Source organism: Bubalus kerabau, chromosome 1 (assembly GCF_029407905.1).
Source record: "Bubalus kerabau isolate K-KA32 ecotype Philippines breed swamp buffalo chromosome 1, PCC_UOA_SB_1v2, whole genome shotgun sequence".
NCBI classification, from domain to species: domain Eukaryota; kingdom Metazoa; phylum Chordata; class Mammalia; order Artiodactyla; family Bovidae; genus Bubalus; species Bubalus kerabau.
In genome coordinates, this window is record NC_073624.1 from 208,852,463 (window position 1) to 208,879,247 (window position 26,785).

The 26,785-nt window shown below is 45.3% G+C and overlaps 1 protein-coding gene across 3 annotated transcripts; it reads left to right on the forward strand.

Moving 5' to 3' along the window:
- The first annotated feature begins 601 nt into the window (after positions 1–601).
- BTNL9 (butyrophilin like 9) lies at positions 602–24,497 on the forward strand. Of its 3 annotated transcripts, XM_055551980.1 has the most exons (11): positions 602–792; positions 6,212–6,346; positions 8,187–8,534; positions 10,289–10,570; positions 15,992–16,120; positions 16,319–16,351; positions 16,644–16,664; positions 17,790–17,810; positions 18,046–18,072; positions 20,625–20,651; positions 21,757–24,492. In XM_055551980.1, the coding sequence occupies exons 2-11, from the start codon at positions 6,238–6,240 to the stop codon at positions 22,374–22,376; spliced, it is 1,617 nt and encodes a 538-aa protein (XP_055407955.1). In that variant the 5' UTR covers positions 602–792; positions 6,212–6,237; the 3' UTR covers positions 22,377–24,492. The 3 variants fall into 3 exon arrangements, with proteins under 3 accessions (XP_055407955.1, XP_055407963.1, XP_055407971.1); XM_055551988.1 differs by lacking the exon at positions 17,790–17,810 and having other exon boundaries at positions 21,757–24,497; XM_055551996.1 differs by lacking the exons at positions 16,644–16,664; positions 17,790–17,810 and having other exon boundaries at positions 21,757–24,497.
- Positions 24,498–26,785: the final 2,288 nt, after the last annotated feature.

Here is a 26,785-nt window from a genome sequence, read left to right on the forward strand (position 1 = left end):
GGTAATAGCTGGTTAGGCTGGCACCTTGGTCCATTGTGCTTCATTCCCACTAACACCAAAGTGGCACAGTGGCATATGGCAAAATGGGGTAGGGTGGGATAGTCATTGTTTCTTCTCTTTTTGAGCTTTGCTCCATTAGAGGAGTCCCAGCACAACACCCTGCTGCATTTGCAAGTTGTATGTGAACAGCTCTTGCAGGTTTTACTCATGGCCAAGTTCCAAGATTATTTTTCTTACTGTCCTTAACCCTGTGGAGGTAAGAGTTGAGCACCAGGGTTAAGAGTTGAGCACCAGACCTTTCCTAATCCTCAGTGGATATTCCTGTCCAGTCTCTATATGTTTTGCTATGATGGTGAAGAGAAAGGGGCAGGCATGGCCATCCTGCCTCCCTGGAACCCTAGAGATCCTGGGCAGCCAGCTGGAGCGTCTTCTCCCTGCTCTGAGCTTCTGTAGTTTGCAGTCCCTACAAAACTCCCAGATACCTTTACCCTACTTCTAAGACCTTAGTGGGGGCACTTTCCATGGAAATTCAATCCAGGCAGGATGTGACAGAGACTTCCTCGTTTTGTTCTGTCTATCTTGGTTTTTATAACAAAGGACTGAGCAAGCAGCATGTATCTTAATGTGGAAGGTGAGTGAATAATTCTGTCACAGAAGAGCTGGTCCCCTTCTATTGTGTCAGCTCGTGTCTACAGGACCTTAGCATCCGGAGCCAGAATACTTCGTGATTGTCTCCCTTGCAGGGAACTTGAGATCACCTGTCATTTTGGACCCTTTGCTGCTATCTGCCAGGTATGTGACTCAATCCTGTCTAAACCTCCACCTTTCAGAAATGGGACACAGAAAATGAGGGCTGAGGAGATAGCACAGCATGGGTTGGTACCTTCTTATCAGCTGAACCTGGCTGCAGGATAAGGATGTCAGTGTGACCGAGGGGAGATGTCCGTTCTGGCAGTTCTACCTGAATAGGAAGGATTCAGACACATCCCATTTCCCCCTCAAGCCATATGAAGCCTCATTGAAGATCTCTCCTTGGGGCAATTCATCTCCCTTAGAGACCAGGGGTGTAAATACTCTTGAGGACCTAGTGAAATAAAACCAAAGCAAGCCAGGGAGCATTAACTAACAGTTTGTGGAGGGCAAAGCATTGCCGTGGGTGCTGAAAGAGGAGAGGGTGCAAGAGTGTCCAAGTCCTACCCCTGGGGGCTTAAAGCTCAGGACACAGGGAATGAGACAGGGGCAAAGCACACACAGCCCAAGCCTACAAAACAGCAAAAGCAAAATAAAATAATATTCAAAGAGAAACTCAAGAGTTGAAGGACTGGAAATCAAGAAAACGTAAATGTTATTCAGGAGTTGGACATGCAGGAGGAGAAAACTGGAATGAAGTTGGAGTGTGGCCAGGGAAAAAATGAGAAGGAACACAGAAAGAAGAGGAAAGATAAGCTTGGGTGGAGGGTAGCAGCATTTCAGCCGCATTTCTTTGGCATTGGTGTGCACGACCCTTATATCTCCCTGTGTCTTCAAAGACTCCCTGGAGAGCAGGGAGCATGTTCCCCACCAGCAGAGCTTAACTCTAACCTGGGACTCCCTTTTGGGCCATCCTTCCCCTCCCTGGGTCTTCCATCTTCCTCAAATCTGCAACATGTCCAGTCTCTCACCTTTCCCCAGCAAAACCTCACCATCAGAAAAGGAAGCTAAAATTCATTTCCACTGTGATGTGAATAGCTGAGATCAGAAGGGGTTTCCTCTCAGAGGGGTAAGGATCAGAGTGTTTCAACTGCTGAGGGAGGTTGGAAAAGGCAAACTTCTGGCAGCAAATGGGGAGGAGTATGCTCTTTAGAACAGGAAGGGAGCATTCAGTTCAGTTCAGTTCAGTCGCTCAGTTGTATCCAACTCTTTGCGATCCCATGAATTGCAGCACACCAGACCTCCCTGTCCATCACCAACTCCTGGAGTTCACCCAGACTCATGTCCATCGAGTCAGTGATGCCATCCAGCCGTCTCATCCTCTGTCATCCCCTTCTCCTCCTGCCCCCAATCCCTCCCAGCATCAGAGTCTTTTCCAATGAGTCAACTCTTCGCATGAGGTGGCCAAAGTACTGGAGTTTCAGCTTTAGCATCATTCCTTCCAAAGAAATCCCAGGGCTGCTCTCCTTCAGAATGGACTGGTTGGATCTCCTTGCAGCCCAAGGGACTCTCAAGAGTCTTCTCCAACACCACAGTTCAAAAGCACCAATTCTTCGGTGCTCAGCTTTCTTCACAGTCCAACTCTCACATCCATACATGACCACTGGAAAAGCTATAGCCTTGACTAGACAAACCTTTGTTCGCAAAGTAATGTCTCTGCTTTTCAATATGCTATCTCAGCCCCTCTATTTTCCCTTCAAGAATTCACCAGATGGCTTCCCTCCAATTAAAGGCTTTAAAATCAGCTCCTTCATGTTGGAAGCAAAAGTACTATGGAGCATGATCTCCTGCTGGAGAAGATGCTGTTGACAAGGTCTGAGGGAAACACTCGTTTTAGGCTGTTTTATCACAAGTGGATTTGTTTGTACTCATTTATTGGTTGGTTAGTCTTGCGGCTGTCATCTGGGGACTCAAGCCACTTCTTCAATTGCCGTGAAATGCTGTCAGGGCGAGTGCTGCAGTCTGTGACGAGGTGGTCCCTAACAGGGGTCATGAATTGGGGGACAGGAGAACTGAGGTGCCCTTGACACGACACTGCTGGTGAGGAAGCTGCGTCCAGAGAAGTGCAGAGCTTGGGAGGAACTCCCCCAACTCCACCACCTTCCAGCCATGTGTGCAGGGCAAGTCACTTAGCCTCTTTCTGCTTCAGTTTCCTTGTCTGTACCTTGGTCCTATGATAATAGTAATAATACTTATAATACTTCTGATAAGCACTCAATTCATATTAGTTTTTATTATTGTGGACACATGCATGTATGTATGTGTGTTTATGACCTCTTCCACCTGCAGCCTCAGTGACTGAAATCGCAAGAGTGTATCACAACAGAGAACTGCAGTCCTGATAGTAATTCCAGGGTCTGGAACACACAGACTGACTGATAGATGGCAGCTTCCTCCTTCCCCAGGAATATGGGACCTTGAATACTGATCCTGCTGTGAGGTGCCCCTTCCCCCAGCTGCAGGCCCATCTAATGCCCTGTTGCTGCCTTGGGAACACTCAAGTTGTTCCTAGCACAAGTCTTGACTAATTCCTCACAGTCTGGCCAGTCCGTATGGATTCATAAACACCCTCTGAGCTCCTCTTGTTTTGGAAGGCATTAGCTGGTGCTAATGTATCCTTAGAGCTTCACACTCATAGGGCTCTGTGTCCTTTGTTCCCAGTTGGTGGGCCTGTCGCAGACACATTTCTGCTGTCAGCCAAAAGGGTGAAAGGCTAGACTGCCCAGCCTGAGCCTGGGCTCTGGCCCAGGGCCTCTGTTCTGCTGATTATTGTGTGACCATATTCCAATAGCTGCTGGCTATCAAAACAGCCAGGCCCCCTTGAAAGGGGACTCCAGTCTCCTTCCTTAGGGGCCCCTTCTGATGCATGAATGAAGCCTTCCCAACTTAGCCTCTGCTTTCCATGAGGCAAGGCCCCTGATCGACTGACTCACAGGCCATTGCCCCTCCCTCTGGCAGTGGTCCTGTCAGCCCAGGTCCTTCCAGCACAGAGGTCATTCATGTTGCCTGCCTTCTATCAACTTACCTACACACTTCCTCAGACCATCTCCTGCTACATGACCAACAGTTTTAAAGTCTTTCACATACTGTTAGCTTTTTTTTTCATTGTCAACTATTTTATTCTAAGGATTTTGACCATTTAGGTAAATTAATCAATTGAAAAAGAAGGAAAAAAAAATATGACTACCTGAATAGTTGCAGAAAAATAATTTACTAAACCCTAATATGTTTTTCTCTCAGCTTTATGAAGTATGATTGACAAATAAAAATGGTATATATGATTTATTTTCTTAAATGTATTTATTTACTTGGCTGTGTTGGGTCTTGCTTGCGGCATACAGGATCTTTAGTTGTGGCACGTGAACTCAGTCACAGCATGTGGGCTCTAGTTCCCTGACCAGGGATTGAAGCTGGGCCCCCTGCATTGGCAGCGGAAAATCCTATATACAGGATCACCAGGGAAGCCCCCCAAATTGTATATATTTGTACCATATGATATCTTGATAAACACATTCATTGTGAAATAATAATCACAACCAAACTAATAATCTACCATCTCACATAGTTACCTTTTTTGTTTGTTGTGAGAACACTAAAACTTTAATCTTAGCAAAATTTAAATATACAATGCAGTATTATTAATTATGATCACCGTGCTATATGTTAGATCTTCAGAACTTATTCATCTTATAACTGAAAGCTTGTACCATTTGACCAACATGTACCACATTCCCCCATCCTCTTCCCCTGCTAACCATCATTCAACTCTTGGAATTCAACTTCTTTTTTTTACTGTAAGCTTTCATATATAGGATGGATAAACAAAGTCTTACTGTATAGCATAGAGAACTATATTCAATATCCTATGATAAACCATAATGAAAATATTTTTTAAAAAGAAAGTGGATCAAACTTGGGTCTCCTGCATTTCAGGCAGATTCTTTACCGTCTGACCCACCAGGGAAGTCTCTATAACCCAAACTGTGTGTGTGTTAGTCAGTCAGTTGTGTCTGACTCTGTGATCTCAGGGACTGTAGCTCACCAGGCTTCTCTGTCCTTGGAATTCTCCAGGCAAGAACACTGGTGTGGGTTGCCATTCCTTTCTCCAGGGGCTCTTCCCGACCCAGGGATCAAACCCAGGTCTCCTACATTGCAGGCAGATTCTTTACCATTTGAACAGCCAGAGAAGCCCAACACAAACCATAATGGAAATAAATATTAAAAAAAAGACTGAATCACTTTACTGTACAGCAGTAATTAAGACATTGTAAATCAACTACACAATAAAAAAAGAACTAAAGTCCTTCATGTAAACCCTGCTGGCGATATTACTGATGGTGTGGCCGGAGCTCTGTAGCCACAGGACCCCAGGAACGGGTGCTACCTCGCAGGTCTGTGGGAAAAGGCAAACCAAATAGTAGAGTGGGATGGCAGACAGAGGGAGAGGGTAGACTGGGGAAGCTGGAGAGTAGAAGCTGCCATGGGCGTTTCTGCTCTGGGATGCTATGATGGAGTGAAAGGAGAGGGATGTAGCCTCTAGAAGAAGATGGGGAGCAGAAAGCAGTTGGAAGCAGAGGGTGGAGCTGATTTTTCTTTAAAGAGCATCCATCTCACCTTGAAGGCTTAACAACCCTCTGAGTTGGATTGGTTTCTTCCATTGTTCAAGTGAAAAAATTAACGTTCAACAAGTTACATAGTCTGCATAAAGTCCCACAACTAAATAGAGGAGAAGTGTGGGGAGGCTTGTATATTTCCCAAGATGAATTGGCTACTCAGGCTCACTGATTCTCATATTACATTACCACAGCTCCCCAAGGGGCATCAGGAGTGAAGAGGGAACAGCCCTTGCTTGCACTGGGGCTGGGTCTCTGGGGCCACGGATGGGTATGGGGAGGCATCGATGAGACAGCCCCATCACTGTGGTCTTAAAGATGCTATTGACCCAGTGACAGTCATCAACTGACCTTCTGGGAACTCCACCTGAAGTCTCAGGGCTGGAAAAAGGTGTCCTAGGTATGGCTGGAGTTAAAAGGCAGCCAGGCGTGCATGCCACTTAGGAAAGTGCACTGTGTTTGTTCCTCTGTTTTGTGGACCTGATGTTCCAGGTCAAAGGGAATCGGGAACAGGTTTGGGCAGAGAAAAGGAAAACGCATCTGGGAGTTCTTATAGATTTCCCTTTGTTTGGGCCAAATCACTGAAACCTAACTCAGCTCCCACACAATGCATGGCTCTATTCCTGGCTCTAAACAATGCGAAGCTCAGAAGCTGCTTCCTCTGGGACCCTTTGGCCCTGTCCTGTTGGAGGACTGTGAGTCCAAGCAAGGGTCAACCCCACCACAAGCAATGCTGCCTGTTAAAATTAGAAGCAACTCTCACATCTGGCTATGACTGAAAGAAGCCAGGCCCTGGAGCTTGCAAGTCCCCGAAAAAAAATAGACTTGAGGCAATAACAGATGTCAGGCCTGATACGTGGAGTTCTAACTCTACTGCATCATTCCAGTATGTCTTTATCCCTTTGCAGGTGGCCCCCACTTCTGTGGAAAAGTGATGGATTTCTCAGTCTTCCTGAACTCCTACCAGCGAGGACGTCTGCCCAGCAGTCTCTTCTTCCTCACTCACCTGCTCCTTCTCCTCCAGCCCAGGGTGCTGTGCTCAGGTAACATGTCTAATCTGTATCCCAGACAGCCAGGACCTCACCGAGCACGTCAGCTTCTGCCCACCCCTTCTGCAGGTTATTCCAGGACTGAGATCTTGCAGCCTTTTACTAGGCTGTCTCAGGGGCTACAAAATAAGCCCTCCATCCCAGTTATTAAAGAGTCACTGACCCTGAGCACCATCCAGCCCCACAGTGCTCCTCCACCATCCCTTCAGGGCCCCCCTATCCCCAACAACTCCACAGCTCACAAACATGGCAGAAGGCATAGTGGGAGGGTGCCAGGAAAGTCTTACTGGTCTATACTTAGGCTGAACCAGTTGGAAAATATTTTTAACTCCTCTCCTGCGATATAAGCCATAGCTTTTGAAGAACACAAAGGATCCTGGTCATACCATCTCTCATGAAAGAAGCAACTAACAGAGAATGTAAACTAATTATGCAAATAGAATTCCCCAACTCCCTGAGCTGGAAACCAGGGATGCTGAAGTGATTGACAAAGAACAGCCCAAATCCTCAGTCTGTTCGAGGAAGGTGAACAGACATGATATACATGACTGTCCAGCTGTGTGACCAGAGCTGCAAGAGAAATGTACCCAAAGATCTGGGATCACAGCTAAGAGACCAATTTGTTTTTTCCAGAAAGCCAAGAAGGGCCATGACAGGAGGTACTGTATGAGTAGAACCTTGCAAGAGACAGTCTGTAGGAAGATGACAGATGGAGAGTAAACTGAGGCAGGGTACGCCCAGGAAAAGGGCCAGGCATCAGGCATGGGAGCAGCGATAGCTGGAGAGAACCTGACGAGGGAAGCTGGTAGGAGCGGTGTCAAGGCTATACCCAGTAGGCAACAAGGGGTCTTGTATGGAGAGAAGAAAGGTGCTCCCATGCTATATAGGCCAAGTGAAGGATGGGAGGAATTCATAAAGGAAGAGTTGGGGGTGGGATTAAGCCAAGCTTTGAAAGAAGGAAAGGAGGAGCACAGAAGCCAGAAAAAAACGAATGAAGGCATGCTGGGTGGAAAGGCACTACAGCAGGAACAGAAACTCTCATGGAAATTACAGAAAACAGGGAGTAAAGCAGCCACGTGGAGACATCACTGCAGAGGACAATCAAATGAAAGATCCAGATGAATAAAAATCTTGACAGCAGGCTTTGATTTTAGATAGGAAAACCCATGAGGCAAGAAGCAGCCTCCCCAGATTATTTTAATATTCTTTGTTATTACAGAAGCTGTGCATGTACATTATAAAATATTAGAAAATCAGACAAAGCAAAAATAAGAAAACATCTATTTGCAACATGCAGAAATGATCACCATCAATAATTTGGTCTTTCTTCTCTCAGATCTTTTATTCTGCACATTTATGCAAATATGTCAATTTTTATTCATATAAGAGGATAGTGTACTTTTTTTTTTTTTGCCGAAGATTCCATTTAATTTAATGCCCTGACCATATTGACACAACCGTCCTCTGAATAATATTGGCAGCTGGTTGGTTCAAACCAGCTACCAGTACCCCACCACACATTTGTATCTGGTTGTAATGTGTCTCATGTAGTTTTTAACGTGGCACATCCAACGATTTCATGATAATTACTTGTTCAAGAAACAGGATTGGTTGTCCTGTAGAGTGTTTCACTTGTGTTGTTTGAATAGTTCACTGTGGATTTCTGAGCTGCAAAAAACAAACAAACAAACAAATAAACATTTTTGAGGCATTAAATTACATGGAATCTTTGGCAAAAAAAAAAAAAAAAAACACAACCCAACCCACAAAACATATGAACACTATCTTATTTGAGGAAAGTTTATCTGGGCCATTGTCTGGGATCTTGTCCTAGAGGAGATCAGGGTGGTAGGCCATGAGGAACCCATTCTGGCACATGTCGGGGATGAAGTGGAATTCTCCTGCCACCTGTCACCATACCGGGACGCTGAGCACATGGAGATCCTCTGGTTCCGGAGCCAGGCCTCGAACGTGGTGCACCTGTACCGGGAGCAGCAGGAGTTCTATGGCTGGCAGATGAAGCAGTTCCAGAACAGGACCCAACTCATCACGGACGATATCGCAGACGGCAGCGTGACTCTGCGGCTCCACCACGTGGTCCCTGCCGACGAGGGTCCGTATGGGTGCCGCTTCCTCTCCAGCGACTTCACTGGGGAAGCGACCTGGGAGCTGGAGGTAGCAGGTGAGTGATCTGGTCAATCCCCAACACGGAGGGGAGAAGGATCCACTTGGAAAGAGCCCACTCCAGTACTCTTCCCTGGAAAATCCCAAGAACGGAGGAGCCTGGTAGGCTGCAGTCCATGGGGTCGCTGGGAGTCGGACAGGACTGAGCGACTTCACTTTCACTTTCCACTTTCATGCACTGGAGAAGGAAATGGCAACCCACTTCAGTGTTCTTGCCTGGAGAATCCCAGGGACAGAGGAGTCTTGTGGGCTGCCGTCTATGGGGTCGCACAGAGTCGGACACGACTGCAGTGACTTAGCAGCAGCAAGAGAAGATAGACTGAAAAGCACAGAGAAAGGGAAAATTTCTCTAATTAAAAAAAAAGAATATTAAAAAAGATTCATTAGAAAATGAACTCCCAAAATGCACACAAAATGGCCCTTAAACAAAGGAAATGACAATTATTTTACTCACAGTGAGAAAAAGGCAAATTAAAACTACAGAGAGGTAATTTTTCCCTATCAGACTGACTACACTTGATGGAGAAAGCAGGCCCCTTCTTACTGTGCTGATGAAATTCAAAGTCCTGAGCTCCAGGGTAGGGGGATTTGTCAACAGCTAACAGGACTTCCTTTGTGTCTGCCTTTGAACAGCAATTCCACCTCTGGGAGTTGACCCTGGAGATATACCTCCCACAACTCCAATATGAAAGAAAGGCATTTGTATAAATTTACATTGTTCAGCAGTGTTGCTGCTGTTCAGTCCCTAAAGTCATGTCTAACTCTTTGCGACCACATGGCCTGCAGCGCATCAGGCTCCTCTGTCCTCCTCAAATTCAGGTCCATTGATTCACTGATGCCATCTAACCATGTCATCCTGTACCACCCCCTTCTCCTCCTGCCTTCAATCTTTCCTGGCATCAGGGTCTTTTCCAATGAGTCAGCTCCTTGCATCAGGTGGCCAAAGTATTGGAGCTTTAGCTTCAGCTTCAGTCGTTCCAATGAGTACTTAGGGTTGATGGAAACTCCCTAAATGTCCAAGCATAGGTGCTGAGTAAGGTCTATATCAAGTTATGTAGCTTAAAAAAAAAAGAGGAAGAAATTGAGGACAAGTGCTAAGCTGATGTGGAGTGAATTCTAGGGTGTTTTTAAGAGAAAAAAGCAAGATGCAAAAGAAGCTCTATAGCATATTAATTTTTGTGTAAGAAAGGAGAAGAAACATGGCACAAAAGAAACACAGGAAGCTAATGAAATTGATTACTTAAAGGAGAGGGAGCAGGGAGATGCAAAGGATGGAGAAAAGCCTGGGGCTTTTTTGATCTACCTTTTTTTTATAGTATTGATGTTTAAACCATATTAATGTTTTGCATATTCAAAATATAAAGCTAGTTTACTTGGGTAGAGAGATTTTAGAAAGTATGCATAACAAAGATACTTTAGTTCTGGTGGGATTCAAGAGATAGAGAAGACAATCTATTGAAATTTGGGATGGGATTACTCTTCAACCTAGGGGGACGGTCCCTTGCATTATATGGCTAAATACCAGCAGCCTTTCCCTGTTTAAAAATGCCCTTCAGAGGTAGTGCAGTCCCCACATGCCATCTACAGTTTAGCCTGTCATCATTTATGGTCCATGGTGGGTTGCAAGCCCACATGTGTTGAGTGGTCACAGTCACCATGCCTTCTGGTGACTGCAAATGGTGAATGGTGACATGAACCTCATGTACATCTGGGAAGGAGCCTGATCTTTCCTACTCTTCCTGCCTCTCCCAGGACTGGGCTCAGACCCTCATATCTCCATTGAGGGCTTCAAGGAGGGAGGCATTCAGCTTAGGTGCCACTCCAATGGTTGGTACCCCAAGCCACAGTCTCAGTGGAGAGACCATCACGGACGATGCCTGCCCCCGGAGACTGAAAACATCACTGAGGATGTCCAAGGCCTGTTCAGTCTGGAAACATCTGTGGTCGTCCAAGAGGGGGCCCACAGCAACGTGTCCTGCTCCATCCAGAACCACCTCCTAGGCCAAAAGAAAGAGTTTGTGATCCACATAGCAGGTCAGTGGGTGCCAGCTCACCCTCGTCTTCTTAGCCTTTAAGTTCTCCATGTCCATTATCCCTGTGTGTGTGTGTGTGCTCAGTCACTTCAATCGCGTTTGACTCTTTACAACCCCATGGACTGTAGCCTGCCAGGCTCTTCTGTCCCTGGGATTCTCCAGCAAGAATACTGGAGTGGGTTGCCATGTCCTCCTCCAGGCCATTATCCCCAAAACCATCTATTAGGACACAAGGACTCTGGAGCTTGGTTGTGTACAGGGCAGGCTGAACTTGACACCTGAAGCCATAATATTTAAAACCTACTAAGAGTACAGTAATTGGGGGAGGTTCCAGAAAGCCAATATTATTAGAGAGCATCATAAGAACCCACATGTTCCTAATTTTATCCCTCAAACAATATTTATTGAGCACTCACAATGTTCCCCAAACCTCTGCCCTCAGGTGCACATTCCATGGGGGAAACAGATACACAAAAGAGTAAATTATAGCACGTGTTCAAAGGTATTAGGTGATACAGAGAAACATGAAGCAGGGAAGAGTGCCAAGTATGGTGGGTTGTATATGTGTACATGGATCTTAAAGTGGTGAATCAGGAAAGAAGACTGTTAGGCAATGAGTTGAAAGTGAGGCCATTATCTAGCATCAAAGTTTTATTATGAGGCCTCCACTGATGGGTTTAATGTTCATAGGGATATATATGTGTGTGATACATAGTCACCCAAAATACACCTGGTAATTGGGTAACTGGTAACATCTGTGTTAGCTAATTGCTTTTATGCAAGGAGAAAGATATCTCTTATCTCAATGACAAGCATGTAGCTACAACTTGGAGCCAGGTGCCTAAGGGAACCTCCCAGGAGGCCTGGAGATAGGGTGCTTTCTTCTTGATGTTTCCATTTCAAAGAAATGGCTCTGAGCTCCTTAAGAAAATCACTCCTGGATTGTAAAGCTGGAAGGTCCTTATATAACTTTCAGAAACATTTATATACATCTTGAAGGAATGTGCGTGCTAAGTCACTTCAGTCGTGTCCGATTCCTTTTGAGCCCATGAACTGTAGTCTGCTGGGCTCCTCTGTCCATGGATTTTCCAAGCAAGAATACTGGAGTGGGTTGCCATTTCCTCCTCCAGGAGATCTTCCTGACCCAGGGACTGAGGCCAGGTCTCATGCATCTCCTGCACTGGCAGTCAGATTCTTTTTTTTTTTTTTTAACCAGTTTTTTTGTTTCTTTTTAAAAATTAATTTATTTTAATTGGAGGATAATCACTTTACAATTTGTGGTGTTTTTGCCACACATCAACATGAATCAGCCACAGGTATATGTGTCCACCCCATCCTGAACCCCCCTCCTATCTCTCTCCTACCCTATCCCTCTGGTTGTCCCAGAGCACCAGCGTTGGGTGCCCTGCTTCACGCATCGAACTTGTACTGGTCATCTATTTTACATATGATAATGTACATGTTTCAGTGCTATTCTCTCAAATCCCGCCCTCACCTTTTCCCACTGAGTCCAAAAGTTTGTTCTTTACATCTGTGTCTCCTGCATGTAGGATCACCAGTACCATCTTTGTAAATTCCATATGTATGCATTAATATACAGTATTTGTTTTTTGACTTAACTTCACTCTGTATAATAGGCTCCAGGTTCATCCACCTCATTAGAACCAACTCAAATGCATTCCTTTTTATAGCTGAGTAATGTGAGTTTGAGTGAACTCCGGGAGTTGGTGATGGACAGGGAGGCCTGGCGTGCTGCGATTCATGCGGTCGCAAAGAGTCAGACACGATTGAGCAACTGAACTGAACTGAACTAAACTGAATATTCCATTGTGTATATGTACCACAACTTCTATATGCATTCATCTACTGATGGACATCTAGGTTGCTTCCATGTCCTAGCTATTGTAAATAGTGCTGCAGTGAACGCGTGCAGGGTACGTGTCTCTTTCAATTCTGGTTTCCTCAGGGTGTATGCCCAGTAGTGGGATTGCTGGGTCATATGGCAGTTCTATTCCCATTTTTTTTTTAAGGAATCTTCACACTGTTCTCCATAGTGACGGTACCAGTTTGCATTCCCACTAACAGTGCAAGAGGGTTCCCTTTTCTCCACACCCTCTCCAGCATATATTGCTTGCAGACTTTTTGATGATGGCCATTCTGACTGGTGTGAGATGATACCTCATCGTGGTTTTGATTTGGATTTCTCTAACAATGAGTGATGTTGAGCATCTTTTCATGTGTTTATTAGCTATTGGTATGTCTTTGGAGAAATGTCTGTTTAGGTCTTTTGCCCACTTTTTGATTGAGTTGTTCATTTTTCTGGTATTGAGATGCATGAGCTGCTTGTATAGTTTGGAGATTAATTATTTGTCAGTTATTTCATTTGCTATTATTTTCTCCCATTCTGAGGGCTATCTTTTCACCTTGCTTATAGTTTCCTTCTTTGTGCAAAAGCTTTTAGGTTTAATTAGGTCTCATTTGTTTATTTTTGTTTTTATTTCCATTACTCTGGGAGATGGGTCATAGAGGATCTTGCTGTGATTTATGTCAGAGAGTGTTAGCAGTTGAGTTCTTTGCCACTAGTGCCACCTGGGAAGCACTTGAAGGGACAGAGAAAGAATTTATAAATTTTCTAAAGGAAACAGTCTAAGAGAAGGGGAAGGGGAATCTTGCTCGCTTTTTTGCACAAACCTTTAAATTTGTGTTTAACCTTGACAAAGGATGTTGGTCACATGGATTTCTGCAAGGAGACTATTTAGGTAGAGGGAACAGCAAGTGCAAAGGTCCTGAGGTGGAAATATGCATAGCTACTGGAGGAGCTGGAAAGATGCAGGAAAGGCTGGAACAGAGAGCCAGATGGAGATCACAGGTCATCTAAGCATAGGACTCTGAGCTCTCAAAAACCATCTGTGGTGAAGGACCGGTCCTTTGTGGCTCAATACTTTTACCAAATAATAAAAACACACTGCTAAAAAAAGAAAATTAAAAACCAACCAAAACAACACATTATGTTAAGTGAAATAAAGACAAACACAAAAGGACAAATATTGTATGATTCTATTTATATGAGGTACCCAGCATCATCAATTCATAGAGAGGAAAAGCAGAATAGAAATTACTAGAGGCTGGGGTGGGAAGATTGGGGAGTTAGTGTTTAATGAGTACAGACTCTCAGTTTGGGACAATTAAAAAAAGTTCTGCTGGTGTTGGTTACACAACCATGTTGGCGTACTTTTTTTTTTTTAATTTTTTTGGCCATGCCACAATGGCTTGCAGGATCTTGGTTCCTCAACCAGGGATTGAACTCAGTGGACTGCCAGGGAATTTCCAGTGTTAATGTACTTATGCCACTGAACTATAAACTTAAAATGGTTAAGATAGTAAATTTTGTGTTGTTTATTTTACTACAATAAAAAAGAAAAAATTAAAGACCATTGAGATAAAAGCACCAATTTCATTATCTTCAACAGACATAAAATTATTCTATCAAATTTCCACAAGAGTTTCTAGAGGATTGCTCTGTTTTGCATGCATTTCTTTACTGTCTGGCCCCTGTCTCTGTAAGCTCTGCACCACACTCTGCTTCTGGGCAGATCCTCCTTAGGATGTCTGGAGTGGGAATAGGGGAACTGTCAGTCAGCCCTACATGGCTTTGCTAACAATTCTTGCAAAGGTGTGATGAGAAGTAGAAGCCAGGTGTTTGCATGAAGGGCAATATGACACATGGATTCATCAGAGCAATCAGTTCAGTTCAGTTTAGTCACTCAGTCGTGTCCGACTTTTTTTGACCCCATAGACTGCAGTATGCCAGGCTTCCCTGTCCATCACCAACTCCCAGAGCTTACTCAGACTCATGTCCACCAAGTCAGGGATGCCTTCCAACCATATCATCCTCTGTTGTCCCCTTCTGCTCCCTTCAATCTTTCCCAGCATCAGGGTCTTTTCCAATGAGTCAGTTCTTTGCATCAGATGGCCAAAGTATTGGAGTTTCAACTTCAGCATCAGTCCTTCCAATGAATATTCAGGTCTGATTTCCCTTAGGATGGACTGGTTGGATCTCCTTGCAGTCCAAGGGACTCTCAAGAGTCTTCTTCAACACAACAGTTGAAGCATCAATTCTTCAGTGCTCAGCTTTCTTTATAGTCCAACTCTCACATTCATAATGACTACTGGAAAAGCCATAGCCTTGACTAGATGGACCTTTGTTAGCAAAGTAATGTCTCTGCTTTTTAATATGCTATCTAGGTTGGTCATAACTTTCCTTCCAAGGAGCAAGCGTCTTTTAATTTCATGGCTGCAGTCACCATCTGCAGTGACTTTGGAGTCCAAAATGATAAAGTCTTTCACTGTTTCCATTGTTTCCCCATCCATTTGCCATGAAATGATGGGACTGGATGCCATGATCTTCGTTTTCTGAATGTTGAGTTTTAAGCCACCTGTTTCACTCTCCTCTTTCACTTTCATCAAGAGGCTCTCAGTTCCTCTTCGCTTTCTGCCATAAGGGTGATGTCATCTGCATATCTGAGGTTATTGATATTTCTCCCAGCAATCTTGATTCCAGCCTATGCTTCTTCCAGCCCGGCATTTCTCATGATGTACTCTGCATATAAGTTAAATAAGCAGGGTGACAATATACAGCTTTGACATACTCCTTTCCCAATTTGGAACCAGTCTGTTGTTCCATGTCCAGTTCTAACTGTTGCTTCTTGACCTGCATACAGATTTCTCAAGAAGCAGATCAGGTGGTCTGGTATTCCTATCTCTTTCAGAATTTTCCATAGTTTGTCAGAGCAATAGGTAGCAATTATTCACTGGGTTTCAGATATCAACACCTTGATTTCTAATTTTCTTAGATGTAAAGCAAGAGTGAGAAGAAGTAGAGGGAGGTCAGGGCTGTGGTCACATAAGTTCTAAGATGAAGGACTGGGCAGAGCCCATCAGCTCCTTCCTTTTACATCCCTCAGTTTGCAGTATTTTCCCCTCTGTGCTGAGCAAGTTCAAGTTTCTGCTCTTCCTCAGATGCTACTTCTCCTGAGCACCATGCAATAGCTTTCATGCCCATTTTACAGACAGCTGTGGTGGGGCCTGGGCTTCCCAGGTGGCTCAGTGGGAAAAGAATCTGCCTGCAATGCAGGAGACACATGAAATGTGGGTTCAATTGCTAGATATGAAGATCCCCTGGAGGAGGGCATGGCAACCCACTCCAATATTCTTGCCTGGAGAATCCCATGGACAGAAGAGCCTGGTGGGCTACAGGTGATAGGGTTGCAAAGAGTTGAACACATGACTGAAGTGACTAAGCATGCACACACACATGGTAGGGCCCAGAAAGGGCCAACCAGTCGCTAGAAAGATTTTCTGGCATACAGTGTCTGGACCAGTCTTCTCACTTAGTGTTTAGTGATGAGTGGTTGTTTTCCAGATGTGTTTTTACACAGAACCTCTCCCTGGAAGAGAGCTTTCCTTGGGACTCTGGTGGGCCTGCCGCTCCTCCTGGCTCTCCTCATGATGCTGGTGCTGTACTTCTTTCGGAAGCAACGGAAGTCCCAAGGTACCAGGCAGTCAGGGGGCTGCCCTCCTGGAATTGGCTTTGCCCAGGAGAAAAGTGGTGGAGGTGGCCATGGTGGTGGGGTGGGGAAGGCCACTGCTGAGGGGCCATCTTGCCGGGCGCCAGGGCGGGAATGGGACCCGGAAGACAGGCAGAGGAGTGCACGCACTGATCTCTGCTCCCCTTTTTTCTTCCTTTCAGAAAAGCTAAAGAAGCAGGCAGAGAGAGACAAAGGTAAGCGCGAGGAAAGATGGGCTTTTCACCCACATCTCTGAGTAACAGAAGTCTGGGCACTGGGTCAAGAAGACAAGTAGGGCACATGGGGTTAGGGGAGTTTGGGAGGGGGCAGAGAGGGATTGCGGCAGAGGTTTACTTTCACTTCTCTCGCCTTGGAGCCTGTTCCTTCCCCATGTCCAGCTCAAACTGGCTCTCCAGAGCATGTGGGTTCCAAGTCTGTGCACTTTGGAGAAGCGAGCCCTCAGTGATGGATGGAAATTTTTCTCTATTCTTTGTTTTTTTTCTCCAGGGAAACTCACAGTGGAGCTGGGTAAGTTCTGGGTGCCATGCCCATTGTGCTGGCTGTGGGCTAGGGGAGTAACCCATGGCAGAAGCAAGGGTTCAGTGATTTTAGGCCCCCTTTGGAGAGCACTGAATCACAGTGATCTAATTCTATATCCAGCCTTCTGCACATCCTGCCTTTCCCCTCCCAAATGGATGTGTGCACACCTGCCAAGGAAGTATGACTTAAGATTTTCTGGGTAGATTTTGCCAGGCCCTCTCCTGCAAATTATGATTCAGTTACAGCTCCACGGTTAAAGGTCTCCTCCTTCTGGTTCATCTTCCTAGGATAGCCTTCTCTTTTTAAAGCAAATGTCACCGAGAAAGAAGGTATCTGTAATTTGCACCAAAGTGAAAGTAATTTATCAAATCCACTTTTCTCCCCAGGGAGATTCAGCACCTTGAAACCATGTTGGGGGAGGAGGAAAGAGTGAATTCAAAGGATGAGGGGATGGAGGAGAAGGCCACAATGGGTAGGGGAAGACCTTGAGAACCAGTTTGTCTGCTCCAGAAAAACACCAGACAAAATAGTGAAGTAGAAGCTTGTCTTGCAGTTTACCTAGTCATGCAGGGGAAAATGAACAAAAGGCAATTGACCAAACAACAACAAAACAGCATGATAAGTCATTAACACCATCGTCTGAACTAGTGTATATTATTGCCTTTCCTCGTCTTAACTTTTAAAAGATGGCATAGAGTAGAGAACTCAGAGGAATGCATTTCTGGTGGCAGAATATCAGAGTCTTGGTATCTGGCCAGGGGAAATAATTGAGTGTGATATCCACCCGGTTTTTAAAATAATATAACCAGTAAGTAACCTTGAGGTTCATGCAGGATGTGCCTAGTGCCTGGACTTACACAGGACTTCCTCCCTAGGAAAAGCTTGCAGTTTCAGGGCAAATGTTTTCCCTTCCCAGCCCTGTGCAGATTTCTGCCATAGAGCAAAGAATAGGATGAGGAGTAAGAAACTTGCCAATGGGTGATGCAGCACCTAAAACAGGATTGGAATGAGTAATAGTTTAAGACTATGAAACGTCTCAGTGACCTAACTGCCTTGCAAAGGTGGTTTCACTCATCCAAAGGCTGATATTTTCTCTGTGGGTTCTGCTTACAGGGAAGCTTCAAGTAGAGTTGGGTAAGTGACTCTCCCCCACCCAGAACTCTCTCTTCTTGTCTACCTTGTAGCACCTGGTTATCTGTAAATGTTCTTCTGATCTCCCAAGCAGGAATGATGGCCAGATTGGAACCCTGCTGGCTATGTGGGTGGCAGGAGAAAGGGGAGTGGAGCAGGGGTGGGTGCAAAATTTGATGTGTGAACAAGAAGGCTGAAGGGACTTTGTTCTAATTCTGCTTTTCCTTGGCTACTTCAGACTGGAGAAGGGCCGAAGGCCAGGCTGGTGAGTGAAGCCCATGTTTCTCCCACTGTCCACTTTATGCCTCAGCATCCTAGTCACCTGCTCTAACCAACTATGCTTCATTCTGATTTATTCCATTGCTACACACATGTATTAATCTATGTCACACAGTATAGGTTATATTTGACTTTGACTTTTATATTTATGTTTACATTGTCCTGAGGTGGAGAAGGCAATGGCACCCCACTCCAGTACTCTTGCCTGGAAAATCCCATGGACAGAGGAGCCTGGTGGGCTGCAGTCTATGGGGTTGCCAGGAGTCGGATATGACTGAGTGACTTCACTTTCACTTTCATGCATTGGAAAAGGAAATGGCAACCCACTCCAGTGTTCTTGCCTGAAGAATCCCAGGGATGGGGGAGCCTGGTGGGCTGCTGTCTATGGGGTCACACAGAGTCGGACACGACTGAAGTGACTTAGCAGCAGCAGCAGAGGTGTAAGCATAAAGTAAATCATTGGTGCCAATCCTGGTTGCACATCAGAATCACCTAGATTCCTGGTGCCTGCCCTCAAAGACTCTCACCTGTGGTTCTGGAATGGGCATGTTACCTTACATGTAAATATTTGTCCCTGTACCTTCTTCCATTTCCCCTGTAAAGCAACCAGTAATGTGTATCTTTATTTTGTATGTATTCTTGCAAGAGGTGAAATTTCTGTTTTGTGCACATACACTATAGTTACTGTAAAGATGTTTACAGTCTCATGCTGTTCCTTGCTTTTCTCACTCATCACTGTGCTTTAATATCCATCCCTGCTGCCACATGTAAATCTAGTCTGTATCCCCTTGCTGCAGAGCACTCCATTTGAGTCAGCCATCCTCCTGGAGAGACATCCAGCCTTCTAACTCCATATCACTACAGACCACTAGTGCTGAATAAATTGTTTTCTAGCCCTGTGTGGAGATTTCTCTAAGAGGAGAAGTGCTGGCCCACTAGGGATGTCTCACTAAGTGGGATAAAGGGATTCCTGAAAGTAGAACCATCATCCCATGCCAGCAGTGCATGGAAGCTCCATGAGCCCACATCCCATGAGAGCCAGCTTTCTGAGCTTGCCAGTCAATGGAGATGAGTAATTATTCTTTGGGTTTGCACTCATCTGAGCATCTCTTTACTAGCTGGCTTTTGGGCTTCCTCTTCTGAAAATTGCCAGTTCATGTCCTTTGCCTATTTTCCATATGTTGTTGCTATCTTTTTCTTGTTGATTCACAGGACAGGGCTGGTGTCAGTGCTGGGGAATGGAGCCTTTGGGCTTGCAGGCATCCTTCATGCAATATTATTATTATTATATAATATATATGATAGTAATCTCTCATTGTTATTACACATTGTGAATTCCTTCTTCTCTTCTGTCATCTGGTATTAGCTTTGTCCAGTGGTGCCCCTTATTGAAAAGAATTAGTTCTGATAAAATATAATTTATCACTCTTTTACTTTATGGTATGTGTCTTTTAACTTTTGTTGAAGATCTTCTTCACATTTAGGTTACAAATCTAGTCTCCTACATTTTCTTCTTGTCACTTTATATGTTATGTGTAAGTTTTTTTATCCATCTAAAATTCACCTTTTTATGTGGTGTTAGACAAGAATGCCGTGATTTTTCTCATATAAAGAGTTAGCTTTCCCAGTGCCACTTACTACACACTATCTGTGACTTACCCATCGATGTGGACATCAACTTTAGTGCATACTCAGTTGCCATGTCCTGATGGGTCTGCCTCTTGGTCACCTATTACCTTGGCTTTTAAAATACCTGATAGTACAAGTTCTCCTCCATTTCCCCTTCCTTTAAAGTTTGTGGACCTTTTTAAAATATAAATTTTAGGATAAATTTATGAAGTTCCCCAAAACATCCAAAAGTAGTTTTAGCTGGGATTGGTTTGAATTTACAGCTAAATTTAGGGAGGATTGACATTTGTATAGATTTGAGTTATTCTATGCAAGAGCTCTAGATTTGTGAAGTTCTACTGGTTATTCTGATGCAAAATCAGGGTTGAAAAGCCCTGCTATAAATTTATGGAGCTCTGAAGACGTCTTCTACTGCTTCTGCATTTTGTGACTTTGGTGCTCTCTTCTGTAATATAGGACGAGATAAAATAAAACAGAAATCCACACAGTAAGAAAGAGAGCAAGTCAGGGTGTCCAGAGGATGTCTTAGGACAGGAGCCAAGCTCAGCTGGGCCTCCTGGGGACTAAGCCAGTCAGAAATAGAGACTTTGTTTCCATCCTTCAAGGCATCCCAACTGCCTATATTGGTTCTCTTTGCTCACATACTCTATTATCCCACTATCCAGCACCACCTCAGCCTGTACAAGCTTTGGCATAAGCCAGCACTGGCACCAGCCTCCCTGCCCAATCCCAAATTCCTGGGAAGATGCCATGGTGGACCCAGGCTAGTCTGGGTCCAAACAAGTTATCATGGTGGAAATGAGATTATTCAGTTTACAGACATCCTTCATGCATCTTGAGGCTCCCTCAAGGTTCTGGAGTTACTGACTCAGATCTCTGAGTCTCTTTTTCTTCTCTGTTTGGTTTCAGAGTGGAGAGCAGCTCAACGACATGCAGGTAACTGAAGCCAAGGAACTGTACCTTGTGAATTAGGTTGGCTGGATCTTAATCAGAAGGGAGCTGTCCAGAACTGAGATTAGAGGAAGAATCTGTCCAGCCGCCATGGATGGAGCCTGCATACGAACTCACAAGCTCACTTGCACACACACACAACATGACACATATGCCTGCACACATACATGCTCATATGCACAAATGTGATTGCACTCACACATGCACACATTTTTGTGCACTCTGAAGCTCCCACGTGCATATAACTTTCTGGGTTTTACTAGATTTGCTTCCATCTGGCAGAACTTCCCACATTATCTAACAGGGGGATCCTTGGGGTCCCTGTCCATCAAATGAGTGTGATTTGGGGGGTGGGATGGAATGGGTTGCTGGAGTGCAGGGTACTGGACTAGATGATCTCAGGGGTCCCCTTCAGTTTTAAAATCCTAACATTGCTGTACAACAGAGGCCCAGAGCTCACTAGTGATCTCAAGGTCACACTGAGTGATGAGAGCAGCCAGGAAGAACCAGTCCTAAGCTCCTTCCTATTGACTGTGCGTGTGTGCTAAGTCACTTCAGTCGTGTAGGACTCTTTGCCACCCTATGGGCTGTAGCCGGCCAGACTCCTCTGTCCATGGGATTCTCCAGGCAAGAATACTGGAGTGGATTGCCATGCCCCCCTCCAGGGGATCTTCCCGACCCAGGGATCAACCCCTCTCGCTTATGTCTGGGGCATTGGCAGACGGGTTCTTTAGCACTATCGCTACCTGGGGAGCCCTCTTGCGGCCCAGGTCTTGGGAAAAGTGAGCCCGCCTCCATCCCCACAAACCTCCCTCATTTGCTATCTGTGCTCTGTATGGCATCATGGAATTCAAGAGCCTTCCGGTTAAGGAAGGTAATGAATTCCTCTAATCACTTTCAAAAGCTAGGGAGTGACTTCCATGCCCCTTCAGTCCCAGGGTGGTGGTAGGAGGGGCTTCAGGAGAGGGGTAACTATTCCACCGATTGCTCCATCGGGAGAACTAGAGGTTTGCCTATCAGGGGAGGGGACAGGGATGTGGGTGGGGGCAGAACCGTCCCTGGCGGGCACTGACCCTGTGCCTTTGCGCAGTGGATGTGACCCTGGATCCTGGCTCCGCCCACCCCAGCCTGGAGGTTTCCGAAGATGGCAAAAGCGTGTCCTCACTCAGGACTGCGCCGGGGTCAGAGAACCCTCAGCAGTTCTCTGAGCAGACGTGCGTCCTGAGCCGGGAGCGCTTCTCCACTGGCCGCCACTACTGGGAGGTGCACGTGGGCCGCCGCAGCCGCTGGTTCCTCGGTGTGTGTCTGGCAGCGGTGCCTAGGGCAGAGCATGCTCGCATGAGCCCAGCGACTGGCTACTGGGTGATGGGGCTGTGGAACAGCTGTGAGTACTTCGTCCTAGACCAGCACCGCGTCCCGCTCAGCGTGCGGGTGCCGCCCCGCTGCGTGGGCATCTTTCTGGATGTTGAGGCTGGAAAGCTGTCCTTCTTCAACGTATCCGACGGCTCCCACATTTTCACCTTCACCGACACCTTCCCGGGGATGCTCTGCGCATATTTCAGGCCTAGAGCCCACGATGGCAGCGAACACCCAGATCCGCTCACCATCTGCCCATTACCAGTTGGTGAGAAACGCGTCCTCCAAGAGGAGGACAGTGACGCCTGGTTACAACCCAATGAGTCCTCGAACCCTGCCCTGGGCCTGTGGTGAAGTGCTTTCGTGACCACTGGACTGGGTCCTGGGCGGCTTCCTGGGTACCCACCTGGCGCTATGCTCTCCTGCTTCCTGTAAAGCCAACAGATACACTAACCCCACTGTCTGCCCCAGAAAGCCGGCAAAGGCTAAAAGGCTCAGTGTAGCAGAAAGGGGGCAAAGAGAGACCTTTGCCTATGTAGATGTGAACGTGTACATGTATGAATATGATTTTTTCTTTCTTTCTTTCTTTCTTTTTTTAAAGAAAGACAATTCCAAAGCTTATCTGTGTGTGTTGCAGGATTGAGCAGATGAGTAAACATATGTTCATGTTGCTAGGAGTCACAAGTGTTCACTGTGAAGACATGAAAGAAACTGGAATGGGGGGAAAACGAGGAGAAAATTTATCAGATAAGATTAGGAGTATCAGTTAATTTCTGTATTTTAATATTTTTGCATGTATTTTCTAGCTCTACAAAGGTCTGAAAACAATGACACTTCATAAGCAATAAGTTCACCTAAGGCTCAGATGCTAGTTTTCACTGCCAATTAGCACCAAAATGAACTTGGAGAAGTGGTGAAAGTAGAGAACATCTTTTGCTTTTATGTACAAGAATGCTCAAAAACGGATGGGAACATAGCAAAAAGACACTGGAACTAGGTGAAAGGGGCTCCATTGAGTCCAATTATAGGACAATTTGAACATTAAAATGAATAATGACAAGAATTGCCAAACAAGAGGTCAATTCACTAAGTGTGCTGAGATATTTCTTTAGCCAGAGACAAGAGATACAAAAAGAAAAAGAAAAGCTCAAAAACAAACAAAATATAAAAACATAAAACAAGACATAAGGGAAAGGAGAGAATGAAAGAATAATTGTGAACTCGAGGTTTTTACTATGAAATAGATGCATATTGTTGATAAATAGACAGATGTGATATAGCTCCTAGCTCTGTCTACACTGAGGGCTTAGAAACAACAAAACCCCTGTATCAATGAGCACATCTAGCACTGAGATCTTAGTTTTTAGTTACTATTTACTACCGAAAGGAACCGAGGCTCCTTGGAGAAATGATGCACTTCAGGGCTGGGGCAGGGAAAATACATGGTGAGATTCTGATCTACACTAGGAAATATTTATTTGGTTTCTGACATAGATTTTAGAACAAAGCTCTTAAACCCTTGAAATTTTCTAAAATATAAGAGTCATAAGGATGTCTTTGGATATTCATAACAAGCCCTTTTAACCACACCTGAGTTTATATTACTGAGGTAATTTTTAGAAAGCCAGTAAGGATGGGGCTGGTTGCCACAGGAATCAACTGTGTGACCAGAGGGTAGGGTTAGCCCTACCCTACCCACCTACCTCAAAGAGGGAAAAGGGGCTGGAGATTGAGTTCAACCACCAAGGGCCAATGATTTAACCAGTCTTGCCTATGTGATGAAACCTTTCCATAAAACCCCAAAAGGACTCGGTTCAGAGAGCTTTCAGGTTGGTGAACACTGGAGATGCAGGGAGAGAGGTGCTCAGAGAGATCAAGGAAGAAGCTCTGTACCCCTCCCACATAACTTCTTCTATGAATCTATTCTACTTGGTTCCTGAGCTATGTCACTTTATAATAAATCTGTAATCTAGTTAGTAAACTCTTCCTGACTTCTGTGAGCTGCTCTGGTAAATTAATGGAACTCAAGGTAGGGGTCTTGGGAATCTCCAATTTATAGTGAGTGGGTCAGAAGCACAGGCAACCTGGAATTGTAATTGGTATTGAAAGAGAGAGGGAAGTGTTGCAGGACTAAGCCCTTAACTTGTGGGATCTGACCCTATCTCTCGGACTTCCCAAGTGGTGCTAGTGATAAAGAACCAGTCTGCCAATGCAGGAGATGTTAGAGATGTGGATTCAATCCCTGGGTCGGGAAGATTCCCTGGAGGAGGGCATGGCAATCCACTCCAATATTCTTGCCTGGAGAATCCCATGGACAGAGGAGCCTGGTAGGCTACAGTCTATAGGGTCACAAAGAGTTGGACATGACTGAAGCGACTTAGCATGCACACACTAGGTAGATAGTACCAGAATTGAGTTAATAGATTGGGAGTGTCGAAATAAACATGTAGCAGAATGTGGAGAAGGCGATGGCACCCCACTCCAGTACTCTTGCCTGGCAAATCCCATGGATGGAGGACCCTGATAGGCTGCAGTCCATGGGGTCGCTAGGAGTCGGACACGACTGAGCGACTTCACTTTCACTTTTCACTGTCATGCATTGGAGAAGAAAATGGCAACCCACTCCAGTGTTCTTGCCTGGAGAATCCCAGGGACTGGGGAGCCTGGTAGGCTGCCGTCTATGGGGTCGCTCAGAGTCAGACACGACTGAAGTGACGCAGCAGCAGCAGCAGCAGCAGCAGCAGAATGAGTCTATCTTTTACCAGGATGCAAGAAGCCCTCAAACAATAGAGGGGGAAATGTCAACTGGGCAGAAAAGCCAGTTTGAAGGGACTCCCATCAGCCAAATTTGAACATCAAAGTAATTAATAGGAGTTATAGATTGAGAAAAAAGGAATCCAAGAATATGTGTATCTTTACTGATATACATAAATAAATGAACAAATAAATGGGGGAGAAGGGAAAGTTTTACCAATCACCCCCACCTCCTTCCAGTCTATGCCCAGTGACCCTCTGTCAAGTTTCTAAAAGTAGGACCTGATACATTCAGTTCTCCCCACTGTTCACATTTTCCATGCAGCTATTCCTCAAACCTGGGAAAGGATGAAAACAACACCTATGTATGGGTCCCAATCCAGTGTATAAAGCACACCTGTGATGTGAGGCTTACCCTACCTGAGGTGGCCTTTGTGGTTAACTCACAGAGACTGGCAGAGCTGAGCGCACCTAGACTTTGATGGCAACACGCAAGTCATCCTTGTCTCCACAGGAATGTTTTGTGGAAAGACAAAGATTCCCATGGATCGGGCACATTTTTGGTGGGCTTATATATTGGTACAGCTACTTTGAGGTCAACTTTGGTAACATCAACCCATGTGGAGGACACCACGCCTCTGCCCCCCACACCACTCACATCTCCTCTGAGCCAGGCCACAGTGATGCAGGAGGCAGGACCAGGAGCTGTGTGTGGCTTTGGGCAAGCAGTGAATCTGCCTGGAACTCAGTTTTCCCAACTGTAAAATGGGGCCAGTCATCATGCTCTGCTGTCCCCAGACTGCTGAGAGGCTCTGAGGGGGCCAGTGTGAATCCCTGTAGAGGAGAGAGGTGCTGGGAGGTGGTGTCACAGTTTACCTCCCACACAAGACACTGCAGCCCTCGCTGAGCCCCCTTGCTTGAGCTGGCCCCACCTGAACTTCCATATTCATTAAACATGGTGTCATTACATGAAAAAATTTTTTCTAAACATGAACATCCTCTGACAAGCAATTCCACATCCAGGAATCTGTTCTACAGAAATATTTACACCTAATGATGCAAGAGGATGCTCACTGCAGCAGTGAAAACAGAGGTTTGGAACCATGTACTTGCTACTAGGAGAACAGATAAATATGGCTTATCCGTACTGTGGGGTACCACGGTGCTATAAATTTTTATGGTGCACATATATCTTTACAGGGAGCATATATTGCTTCTGTAATTTAAAAAAAGTTGATGAGTCTTTTCCTTCTGCCTCATCTCAATCAGAAAAAAGTCACAAGAAAATATTTTTTAAATGTATAATTGAATCCATCTGGTTGAAGAGTCAACCCCATGGGGTAGTAACATGACATGTTGTCATGTCTGTTATAGTTTTCAAATCACTGCCTTTGATTTCCTCTATGAAATCCTTCCTTATTGTTCCTCAGTAGCATTTGAACAGAGCCCATATTCATACAGCTTTAATTATACTGTTTAGTTCGCAAACTCTGACCTTGTATCCAATTCTGACCCCAGCAGGTGGGGGGCCTAATGTGGGGAGGGGGTCATTCTGCCTCTGAAAACTTCCTATTGCTCCACTCTCACAGGCTCTTGCCTCAGTACTGAGGCAAGAAGAGGGGACAAGAGAGATGGTGCAGCCACAACCTCCCTGAATCCTCCCTATTCCTCAGTTCCCCCAGCTTTGGCTGAGTCCTAATCTCTGCTCCATCCTGTTCATGCCAGGACAGCCCAATCATCCTTTGATTCTGGATCCCTTCACTTGGCAGACAGCATGCTTAGGAAGGATGCAGTAAAGTGATTTAATTTTGGGTAGCTTCCCAGATGTTCTTTTGACCCATAATGAATTCATATGTGTGTGCATACTGCGTGCAGACTGGGCATGCTGTCTTCAGGGACCACATCTCCCTGTTTCCTCTTCCTCTGGGTGGATCAAACAAGATGCTATCCTCTCAAACAAGATGCTAAGCTCTTCTTGCAGTCATCACCGAAAATTGCATGATTCTTTG

What these genes read in the sequence shown, in the direction of transcription:
- BTNL9 (XM_055551980.1), top strand. Translation starts at nt 6,238, where the DNA reads ATGGATTTCTCAGTCTTCCTGAACTCCTACCAGCGAGGACGTCTGCCC. An exon ending in GCCCAGGGTGCTGTGCTCAG is followed by an intron (nt 6,347 to 8,186) that starts GTAACATGTCTA and finishes ATCTTGTCCTAG; the next exon opens with AGGAGATCAGGGTGGTAGGC. An exon ending in GAAACTCACAGTGGAGCTGG is followed by an intron (nt 16,665 to 17,789) that starts GTAAGTTCTGGG and finishes TTCTGCTTACAG; the next exon opens with GGAAGCTTCAAGTAGAGTTG.